This window comes from Crocodylus porosus, unplaced genomic scaffold, assembly GCF_001723895.1.
Source record: "Crocodylus porosus isolate Cpor-Errol unplaced genomic scaffold, CroPor_comp1, whole genome shotgun sequence".
Classification (NCBI taxonomy): Eukaryota; Metazoa; Chordata; order Crocodylia; family Crocodylidae; genus Crocodylus; species Crocodylus porosus.
The window spans coordinates 43869884-43881647 of NW_017728906.1; the positions used below are offsets into that span (position 1 = coordinate 43869884).

At 47.5% G+C, this 11764-nt stretch overlaps 1 protein-coding gene across 1 annotated transcript in view; it reads right to left on the reverse strand.

Moving 5' to 3' along the window:
• Positions 1-6739, reverse strand: part of HSF2BP (heat shock transcription factor 2 binding protein) — a 50523-nt gene extending 43784 nt beyond the window's left edge. The window contains exon 1 of the mRNA XM_019557115.1: positions 6424-6739. Within this exon, the coding sequence (XP_019412660.1) occupies positions 6424-6724 (301 nt within the window). The 5' untranslated portion in view covers positions 6725-6739. The remainder of the gene's footprint in view (positions 1-6423) is intronic.
• Between the last annotated feature and the right edge of the window lie 5025 nt (positions 6740-11764).

Below are 11764 nucleotides of genomic sequence, written 5' to 3' on the forward strand. Positions count from 1 at the left end.
GCCCTGGGACAGGACCTTGAGGGACCCCACTGGTAACCATGCACCAAGACAACTGGCTTCCATCAACCACCACTCTCTGGGTCCTACTGTGACCCATGGATCATGGTGAGGTCAAGGCTGCAATTAGCCAGTTTTGCCAAGAGGTGATCGTGGGATACCAGATCAAAGGCTTTTTTCAAGTCAAGATATATGACATCAATCTCTTCCCCCTTGTCCAGGTGACAGGTCACCTGATTATAGAAGGAAATGAGATTGGTCAAGCAAGACCTATCCGCAACAAACCTGTCTTGGGTATCCCTCAGGATATTGCTGTCAGCTAGTCTGTTAAGAGTGGCCTCTTTGAAAATCTTTTCCAAGACCTTCCCCAGGACAGAGGTCAGGCTGATGGGCCTGTAGTCTGCCAGATCTACTTTCCTCCCTTTCTTGAAGATTAGCACAACATTGGTCTTCTTCCAATCTTCAGGTACTTCTCCAGAGCACCAGGAATTCTCAAAGATCCATGCCAGGGGCTGAGCTATGATGCTTGCCAGCTCCTTGAGTACCCTGGGGTGTAAACCATCAGGGCTGGCTGACTTGAAGGTATCCAGCCTGTCAAGGTGTTCCTTCACAAGGTCAGCTTTGATGGAGGGTAAGGAATCTCCCTCGCCTGGGCCTCCCTGATCCACAGTGGGCAGGGAAATCCCATGGGACTGATGAAAAACTAATGCAAAGTACCCATTTAGCATGTTTGCTTTTTCATGGGCATCAGTTATCAGTTGTCCCATCTGGTTTAGCAGGGGTCCAATGTTGCCCTTGATTTTCCTCTGACTCCCCACACATCTAAAAAAGGACTTTTTATTATCCTTGATATTTGTAGCTAACTGGAATTCCATCACAGCCTTGGCTTTCCTGGTTTGCTCTCTGCAGATCTGGACCAGAGCACAGTATTCCTCCTTGGTGGTGGTTCCAGTCCTCCATCCGTTGTAGGTCTTCCTTTTAAGACGCGGGGGGTCCGCCAGTCCCCTGGAGAGCCAAGGGGGCTGCTGTGACCTTTCACTGCCTTTCCTCCGAGACAGGATGGACTTTGCTTGCACATCCAGGATTGCTTCATTGAGCAGCAACCACTTGTCCTGAACTCCCCTCCCCTTTGGGTTGTAGCCCCTTAGGGCCTCGCTGACAAGCCTCCTGAGCTTGTCAAAGTCAGCTTTCCTGAAGTCAAGGACTTCTGTATTACTGATTGACTTGCCAGCTTTATGGCAGATGGTGAAGATGATCAGCTCGTGGTCACTGTCACCCAGCTTCCCTTCGTTCGTTAGGTCACTAATTAGGTCATTGCCGGTTGCCAGTACAAGGTCAAGCAGCGCTTTACCTCGTCGGTCCATAGACTTCCTGCATCAGATAGAAGTCATCTACGCATGAGAGAAAGCTTTGCGACTGCTTGGATTTGGCTGAGTGCTCCTCCCATGAGATGTCTAGGTAGTTAAAGTCTCCCATAGCAATCATGCACTGGGAGCACGTGGCTCAGCTAATTCCCTGGTAAACTCCTGGTCAAGGTCTTGACCCTGGGTAGGGGGTCTGTAATAGACTCCCACCATAGTATCCCCTGTGCTATGTTCCCCACGGATTTTAACCCAGAGGGTTTCAAGTCATCCACCATGGGTGCCAATGTCGGCTTGCAGGGACGCGTAGCTTTCCTTGACATAGAGAGCTAAACCTCTGCCCTTTTTGTCCACTCGATCCCTCCTGTACAGGGTATAGCAATCTATACCTGTGGCCCAGTCATGGGTGGAGTCTCACCAGGTCTCCATTATCCCCATGACATCATAGTTTATTCCCCAAGCTCCTGACATTTGTGTATAGGCACGCAAGTGTCCCCTTGGGGGCCCTTGCCTTGCCTACAGATTATTCCAGAGCTGCAGCAGGGATGGGTTCCCTTATATGCCTTGGGTTGCTGGCTTTGCAAGGGTTGCTCTGTGGGCCAGCAGTGGCAGTAGTTCCCCCATCCCCCAGCAAGCTGTTTAAAGACCGGGGGAGCAGGTCAGCCTGTAGCGCCTCATGACCCGGCTGGGAGCATTCCGAGCCATGTCCTTGGTGCCCACATGGATAAAGAGCATGGGATAGTGGTTGGCGGGCTGGAGTTTAGGGATCTTCTCCACAATGTCTCAGCTGCAGGCTCCCAGGAAGCAGCAAACTTCCCAGGCTAAGGGGTCAAGGCAGCAGATTACCCCCTCAGGATAAAGTTTCCCACGACAAACACTTTGCATTTTGTCTTGGGGAGAGCGGGGGTGGTAGCTACAGTAGTGTCTGTGTTGCCTGCAGGAGCTGGCAACACAGCAGGCTCTGCCAGGGCTGCAAGAGGTTCGTACCCCTTGCAAAGCTCCAGCGGGGTGGAAGCCTTGGTGCGGCAGGCCCTGGGGCCCTTATCCACCTTGGTCCAACTCCATGGCTGGATAGAATGGGAGGTCCCCGAGTCCTCCCTTTTCCTGGAGGGAGAGCGAGGTCTAACCTCCACCTCCCGGGGGAGAAGGGCCTGGTAGTAGGAGTCGATCTCCTGCTCACAGTCCCTGATGGCACGCAGTCTCTGGAATGCGGCCTGGAGCTTCTTCAGCTGGCATGCCAGAGACCCCAGTAGGAAGCAAACCTCACAAGGGGAGGTGGCCATGCTCCCGGCCCCCAGAGCCTGAAAAAACGACAGGCAGCCCCCGCAGCCGAGAGACAGAGGCTCCATCTGCGTGGAGCTTGGAACCATGGGCTCACACCAGAGCCAGGACCAAACTACACGCAGCATTTATCAGTGACATCATTAGCTACATGGGCCAAAAAAGCTGATTGCCGACGATGTTAATTTTCCTTTTATCATTACTGATCCAATATGCAACTGATATATCAGTGCACCTCTAATAACATGTACAGTCCAACAGTTGTTGTGCACTTCTGAGCAGCAGCTCCCACACCCTTTTTAGAAAGGCTACCAACATACCCTCAATTTAAGGCTGACTAAAAATAATACGAATCTTTTTAAAAGAAAAGAAAAGGAAAAAAGCACAATCATATCAACAAAAGTGATATCCTAAAGCATCAGGAATAAGGCTTATTATTAAAAGTGTTATTATTTGGCATGGGTACCAATGGCTGGCATTCCACTTGACACTGATAGGAAGGACAATTCTGAGCCACCTGTAAGAGATACAGCTCAATTCATCCAGCACTTTTTCACCATTCTTATGGTTTTTGTGGGATGTTGGTGTTCTTCCATCTGGGTGTTTGGCAGGTTGTTTGCTGTCCTTTCTATATGGCAAAAAGCATTTTACATTATTTACGGTTAGCTTCAATGAGAAATTATTTTTCTATTCTGGTATCTGATATTATGATTGGTACAAAAAACCAACCTGATATCAACCCCATTTATCTCCTTCATCCCATGTTTGAAAGACAGGCTGGTCTTTAAGCCACTAACTCTTGTTACTGGTACTTTGAAGTGATCCCTTAGGGCTTCAATGCAGCCTTGCAGCATCACCATGTGCACTGTTTACAACCCTTGTGTCTGGCTGCTCAAACTTGAAGAACAAATAACACCACCTCCCCTCGCCCTCTGGAAGGCAAGGCATTCCCTTTGGTTTCACAATGGTTGTTCATAACATCACAGTCTGCAACAACTCCAGATACACCACATACCTAATTTATGTCCCACCTGCTCAGGAGATCTTCAGTGCCTCTTTCCAACACCTAATATCACTCTCTACCACTGCTGGGCACCTGCATGTTTCCTTGGTGTACTCAGATGTGAAATTACTATATCTAATGGTGCAAAACTTAACTCTGACCATGTGACAACTGCCTCTGCCAGTAGGGAGTGAAGAGGTTTAACTTGGCCCGTACCACTAAACACAGTGGTATTGGAAAGATACACCAAGGCCTTAATACCACTGCTGAAGGAAGATACCCATCAATAACTGCAAAGTCATAACTTCCCTGATACAAAAGACATCTTCTGTCTTTTGTAGCACACATATATCAACGGTGTCCCACGATAATGGAACATCAACTTATTGACAGACTTCTAAAGTAACCACTTGAGATTGGTAATAAACTGCTTTAAAAATCCACCTGGTTGTTGCTGACTATCAAGAAGTGAAAAGTAACAACAGTTCTTCTACAGAAGTGACACCAATTCCAAGGCTTATTCGATTTCGTGACAAGAGGATGAAGACGTTTCTCCTTGCTTATTTATGGTGGGCATTGCTGACATACTGTTGCAGATTTTAACAGACAAGCATATAATAAGAAAAAATGCTACACAGCTGACCTGAATTCCACTACATTTATACATAGTGCCAAATCCCTGTATGAATCCAAGTGGACTCCCCAGGCTCTCTCAAATATTTGTGATATACGCCGTGATCACAGAAGGGGTTATAAACTGTATCCCTCTCTGGAGGTCATTGGAGTCTAGCCACCAGTTCAATACAGAGAGAACAAGATAGTATTGGGACTTACTTTCCCTTCAGATACTTTGATGGGGGAATAAACTGACTTGAACCAAAAATGGAATAATCTCAGGTGAAATCTGGCAAGTGGCACCATATACATACAACTGAACTTATGGACTAATAATGTGAGGCAAACCCATACTAATGTGATTTCACTATCTTCAAGAATAACAGGAGTGAGAGAAATCTGTCCTATGAAAGATAAGCCCTCACTGACATAGAAACTATTCTAGCCCTCATGAATGCTATTGTCTGTGATGGGGTAAGTGACCACTTCGTATAGTTTACAAGAAGGTCTAACTGGACAATGGGAGGAACTGCATAACCAAAGCTGGTTAAACACTCCTATTGCAGTCTGCCTCTAACCAAACTATCTTCACAATACATACACAGATGCCCTCTTTCTTTATTGTATTATCACCACTAGAAAGATTGCTCTGTGTCCTGCCTCAACCCATGTGCCAGGAAGAGCTGGGGCTGCGCTGGGTGGCTGGCAGCAGTGGCAGTGCTGGGAGCATAGCTACAGTGAAATTTGGGATGCCTGCAGCCCCTCCCAGTGCCATCGGTGCCTGTGCTGAGCCCATCCCCTCCTGAGATGAGCTGCACAGCACCGGCTCCAGCCCACCTGCCCAGCCCTGGGGGGCTACATCCTCCCCACCCTCCAGGTGTACAAGCAGGGGCAGAAGCCACACCTGCCCATGAGCCATGCCTCCATCCCACCCCCCCTGCCCTGCCCCGGGCAGTGCCTACCCCTGCCCCTGCCTCCCTCACCACAGGAGGCATTGATCTGCCCCCCTCCACGCCCCTTCCCTCCCTCCACCTCTTCCAACTTACCAGTTGAAGGCAGCTCTCCATGCTGCCAGCTCTACTCCTCGTTGCCTGAGTGCTGCGCTGTAGCTGCACACAACACAGGCATTTATCGGCCAAATTATCAGCCCCATTGGGCCAATATCCGATACAGCAAATTTTCTTTATGTCAGTACCAATCCGATATTGGATTAATGCATCAGTGCACCTCTAGCAACTACAAAAACACATGTTGCGGACAACAAGCGAGGCGCACCGATCCACAGGGGAGACTATATTTTGGTGCACATAACTCCTACAATGCACTGCACAAAGCAGCTGACTGTGGGCTTCCCCCACACTGATCGCATAAGAAAATTCTGGTATAAAAAAGGTAACTGCATAAGAGCAAATTTGCACATACAGAACCCGCATGAAAAGAGGGAAACCAGAATCAAAAGCCAACCTTGAATTTAAGACGACACCTCCTCAATGTTTAGATTCTATACATGGAATTTGTTTTAAATTTATTATAAATTTTGATGTATAGAATCTAATTATTGGAGTGCTATCTTAAATTCACCCTCCCCTACCACTGCAGAGGGGCAAGCAGTGGCAGGGGAGCAGGTAGCAGGGGGCAGACAGTGGGGGAGTCAAGCAGCCTAACTCCTGCCCACTACCACTTACCCACCCTGCTGCCTGCCCTCACTATCCCCATGCCTCCACCTCCTAGCACCATCTGAAATTTGTAAAGACTAGCAATTAAAAAAAATACAAAAGTATGGAGATGCATATCTTAAAATACATTTTGCAAATCACTTAAAATCATGTTTAAAAAAAGAAGGCGTTTCCCATTTTTGCAAAGCAGAATGAATATTTTCCTGACCTTATTTCTCTGACCTTCCTTTTTGCCTGAAAATGGCAGCTTACATTGAATAACTAAAGTCTTTACTTTCAGCTATTTTTCAATTTGAGGCTTGTTGTTGTAATTTTTATTAAATTGTAATAAAAATTAAAATGTTTATTGCTGGACACAAATCCAGTTCTTTACTGGAACATCTTAAGCAGGAACAAAACTCTAAAGCCATTTATTCAAATTGTGCTGTATGTCTTCAGAATAGTAAGTACTGAAAGTATTTACAATTGCTGCTAATGTAACAGAACTCACTTGTTTCAATAAGAAGTGATTTCTGGAAGCTCTCCAAGACACTGCCATTCAGTATTTTGGGTAAGAAATCCCGTAATTGCATCACTTCAGTTGTAAGCCTCTCCAAATCTCTTTTTTTGACTTTAACAAATTCCTCTTTGGTCTCAGCCTTCTGAAACAGGACACAGAACAAATCTTTGCTAATATGCAATGATCCTTTATTTGTATTCCAGTACCAATCCCCCAAATTCCTTTCTATGCACAAGTCCGTCTCCCTCCATTCAGTAACATTTTTAAATTTTATTTTGAAAGCAAAATACATCTAGGAGGTTTTTCAAACCAAGGGCCTCAGAGATGGGAACTCAATTCTAAGCCCAACCTTGTTGCACTATGACCAGAGGCAAAACACATTCCCTCTCTCTGTGTCAATTCCCACCTCTGAAAAGGGTTTCATTTACCTCACTGAGTACACTGAAAATTAATTGGTCATTTATACAGCACTCCAAAAATATGAAGAGCTATACACACACTTAGCTTTTGCCTTCTGAGAATGCCCTCAGATCTGAGCATGCCCTCTGGTTATAGTGTAGCTTTCAGTATTTTTAAAAAAATAATTCCAAGACTTTCTAAATGATTGCAATCCTTTAAATTGGGATGATTCTTTGATTGAAAATAGTTACAGTCCCTACAAAAAAAATCAATTAAATTTATTTTTTTAAAATAAATTACATTCATTAGCGAAGCAAGCATAGAAGTAGTTTCATTCTGAGTTAAGACCAGCAAAAGGTTAGGTACAGAGGAGTTGCAGCTTATTGCTATGGTATTCTTTTCAGCTCTGGAGTCTGAGAGTGAATCCTGATTTAAAAACACAATTTAAAAAAAGAAATTAACAATTAAATAAAGCAGGGCTGCTGGGCAAAGGGCCCACTATTATTTTATGTAATAACATACCAATTAAAGCAGAGGTTGGTAGCCTTTTACTGCTGCAGGCCAGAATTTGCAACCTAGCCCCCTGTTGTAGGCCACAATTTTCCACCTTCCAAAAAACCCAAACTGCCTGCGCTTACCTTCACCATTGATCCCCAGCCCCATCAGCCGTGAGGGTGCAGACACAAAGAGCAGCTGAGAGGGCTGAGCAGCAGGGAGGGCTGTGGGGTGGTGCAATGAAGAGGGGACAGGCAGTCCAGCATTGATGAATGCCACTGTGAGCCAGGTCAGACCTTTGTAGGCTAGATCCAGCCTCTTTGTGGGCCATACCTAGCACACAACCAGCAACTGCCAGGTTGCTGACTTCTGTTAGAGCAGTCAAAGAGCAAAACAGAGTTCAATTCTCTGCTCAGCTTGAGTTATTTCTCAGCTCTAAGGAATGTACCCTGACCATAAGGTTATACAAGCTAGCACTCTTCACCCCTTCTGCCGAAGGTAAGCACCTTGCATTTTCTGCCGCATGCCAGAGAGATTAAGAAGAAAAGGGAAGATGACTGTAGTCTAGTGATTAAGGCATTTACTTAGGAATGGGAAATCCTGTGTTCTAGTCCATGTGTCCAGTACTGTATCTACATTTTGTCCCAACTGCTATTATATAAAATAAAGAAACCGTTCTAAGATGAGGAACTGGAATCCAAAAATACCAACTCCCAGATAAGTGCCATAACCACAGATTCTTTCTCCTGCTTCAAAACCCAACTCTCTCCGTCTCTCACCTGATGAATCTTAACAGTCTTGGCTGTACCATGCACAGCTTTAAGAGGGAGCAAGACACCAGACCCTAGTCAGACTTTTCCAGCCTCATGGTCAAGGCATTCTCCTAGCACTAGAAACATGGGCTTGACACCCCTCAGGCTGAGAGCCTTGAATACGGGCCTCTGACTTTTTATGAAAAGTGCTCTAGGCAGGCATCACTGGTTCCTCCAGAGACCATGTTTTAAAAAAAGAACATATTTTTCAGAGAAGTCCGATTCTGTCAGTGCATTACTGTGCCTCTTAATGGGACTCAAGTAGGGTGATGCCTAGTTTCTGGATCCAGGTTTAGATAGCAGATGGGAGCCAGAATGGAAAGAACTGCACAGAGGGAAGAAACCATGGAACTTTCTAGAGAGCAAGAAGCACTAGAAGTGTTTATCCATCTCCGAGAAGTGGCAGCAGCTTAACAGAGGGCTTTCCGGATTGCAATTTTGGACTTTGGTGCCTAAACTCCCAAATTTGCACTTTGGTGCCTAAACTCCCAAATAAGATTTTTGCTGGATCCTGACCCACATCCAAGACACCCCACTTAAGCAAGAGTGAAAATAAAGGTATAAAAAGTAAAATTCTTTACTTAGACTGTAAGTTGCTTGGGACAGAGACCAGCTCCTTGTTACAGGCTGGTACAGTGAGTGGGATCAGTGAATCTGGGGATCCTAAATCCCAGCAGATAAAATTTAAACTGGTGAGATCAGGGGATGGCAACCTATGGCCCATAGGCCTGATCCGGCCCACGGAGCTACCGCATCTGGTGGCCATAAGATTCAGCTGCTCTCACCATGCTGTTATGGAGACAAGTGCCAACTGCAGGCAGGTCCTGGCCCCCTGGGGCCAACCTCTGGCCCTAAACAGGTCATTCCAGCCTGCCGCTAGGTAAGACCTGGTGGTCTACTGCAGGGGATGAGAGCAGAAATAAGCCTACTGGGGTCTAAATCAAGTGGTGCTCAACGTGGTTGCCTGCCAGGCTGGTTGGGCAGTACCCAGCCACATCCAGTGGCCCTGATCCAGTACCTGTGACAGGTGTGGCAGAGCCCCATCCAGCCACACGGAGGGGGCAGAAAGCAGCGCAGCCCTAAAACAGCTATGTGAGAAAAGGGGGCAAGACCAGGCCCTGATGCACCTGTGCAGGAGGAAAGGGAAGCCCACCAGGTCATGTGCACCCTCTCCCTCAGGGGCCCCGTGTGGCTCCTCAGACGGGACCGCCCTCCCCCACCCCAGACGGCGCGAAGCAGAGGGCGGTGACGTCACCATCCCCAGCGGATCTCAACGGCTGGCGGGGGGCACTCGCGGCAGCTGTGCAACCTGCCCCCCCAAGCATGCGCACTACCTGGCTCTCGCCCACGAGCCCCACTCTTCTCCGCTTCATAGCACCAGCCTACACGCTCCACCCGCCGCGCCGCGCCCACCACGTGACTTTGCTTCTGCCCGCGCCCTGCCGTGATGGGCGGGGCTGGGAGTCAGCGCGTTCTACAGAGCCAACCCCTCCGCCCGTGCGTTACTCCCCGAGCCTCATGGCACCACCACGTGACTCCCTGTTTATCCACCCCGTGGGCGGGGCTTGGAGTGGCGCGTTCTACAGAGCTCCGCCCCTTCCCTCCTTGGAGTGGTGGGCGGGCATAGTTATGGCTAGGGCCTGGGCTGGGAGAGCGCGTTAGAGGTTGGTTTAAGCTCTAAGGGGGACCCCAACTGGGATTACAGCATCCAGGGATAGGGGGCTGCGGGTTGGGAGTGAGGGGCCATGCTGAAGAAATGGGGCCAAAAATGGGGTCGTGCTGAGGAAAAGTTTGGGATGCACTGCTGTAAGGAGCCTGAGGCTACTATCCTTTCCAGCTTGGGAGTCAGGGGTCTTGATCCAGTTGTCCTTGGGAGTCTTGTTTTTCCTGGCCCCAATGCTTCCCTGCAGCCAGGAGTTCCCTGGGTGCTTGATGGCAAGTGGTGAATGCTAAGGTGGTTGTCATAGAGGACAGGCCAGTTGTCCTCTGTCTTCTACTCACACAAAACCTGATGCGTTGAAGAGAAAAATAGAGGACATAAAGGTGTTGAGTTTCATATTAATACAGGAAAGAGGACAGAGTAGCACAAAACCAGACTGTCCTCTATGATGGCCACCCTAGGTGAATCCTAGAGTCACAGAGAACCCAAGGATCTCCAAAGGGCATCTAGTCCAATCCCAGTCCTATGCAAGACATGCTATACAAACCACTATCTCAGCTAGACATAATAAGATTCCCCTATTGCTGACACGAGAGAGCTAGTGCCCTAACCTGCCACAGCTCAAGCAGGAGAACCTCAGCAGCCAACATCCTGCTTCTATGAGATGTTGTCAACAGATGCTCAAGAGAGGCCATGCCCCGCCCGCTGCAGAGAAAACCAATGCCCCCCACCACCCATACCAGACTGACCACGGGTACAATTCCTTCCTGATTCCAGATGTGGTGATGGGTCTAACCCTGAGCCAAGGGACCGGGCCCTCTAGCCAGGAACCCCTGACTTTGGCCCCAGCAGGAGCATTGGCACAGCCTGTCGGCCTGCAAGCTGCCTTGACCTAGCCAATGCCATTTTGTGGAACGGATATCTCATTAGCTGCAAGGAGAGGAGTACTTAGACAGCATAAACAACTCTTGTAGGCAAAACAGAATGTAGATAGCTGTGGGATGTAGAGAAACCTAAAGGAATAGCAAAGCAAAATGAGCCCAAAGGTAACTTAGTAATAAGAAAGTTGAAAAAAAACAGAATGGGGGGGTGACATATTATGAGGAAAAAACAGCAGTCAGTCAAAGGTAATGGGTGAGAACATATAGCATGACCGCATATGGGACATACAAAAGAGGGCTGGCTGTAAAAGGGTAGACAAGCCTAAGGAAAAAAATTAAGTTTGGGAAGCTGTCACTGAACAAGAGAAGACTATGCTGGTTGAAACCACGACTGCCCAGTGCCACGACAACACCTAGCTAGCTGAGTTGTCATGCATCGTTCAGAAAGCCTACCTAAGAATACCTTTATGGATTATTGAAGGTTGTTTAATATCTTGATAGACTGTTTGGGGATGTGCTTAAATACCGGTATTGCTTAAGTGTTCAATAAATTAGGATTTGAGACCAAAATAGTGTCACTGATCATTTTATTCCATTCACACCACCCCTTAGTCAAAATTGAGCTTAATAAGCCCAGCCCCAATCCCCAGCCTTTGCTGCAGCCAACCCCCAATGCCTCTAAGGGAGGCTTAAAAATACCCTGACATGTAGCAGAAAGGACATGCGGGGTGGGAGGGGACAACCAACAAAGCCCAGATGCATGGGAAATACCTATAGTAGAACACAGGCATAGCTACACCTAGATCATCCCCAACCAATGGCTGCCCAAGCTCTTCTTGAACACCTCTGGTGATGGAGAGTCCACAATTTCCCTAGACAGTCTACTCCGCTGCCTTGCTGTTCTAATATTGAAGGCACTTTTCCAGATATCCAATCTAAACTTACTTTGCTGCAACTTCAAGCCATTGGTCTGCATCCTCCTCTCTTGCAGAGAGAAAAGAAGTGCTTTCCCTCTTCTTTATGGCAACCCTTCAAATATTTGAAGACTGCTATCATGTCTCCTCTTTAACACCTTTTCTACAAAC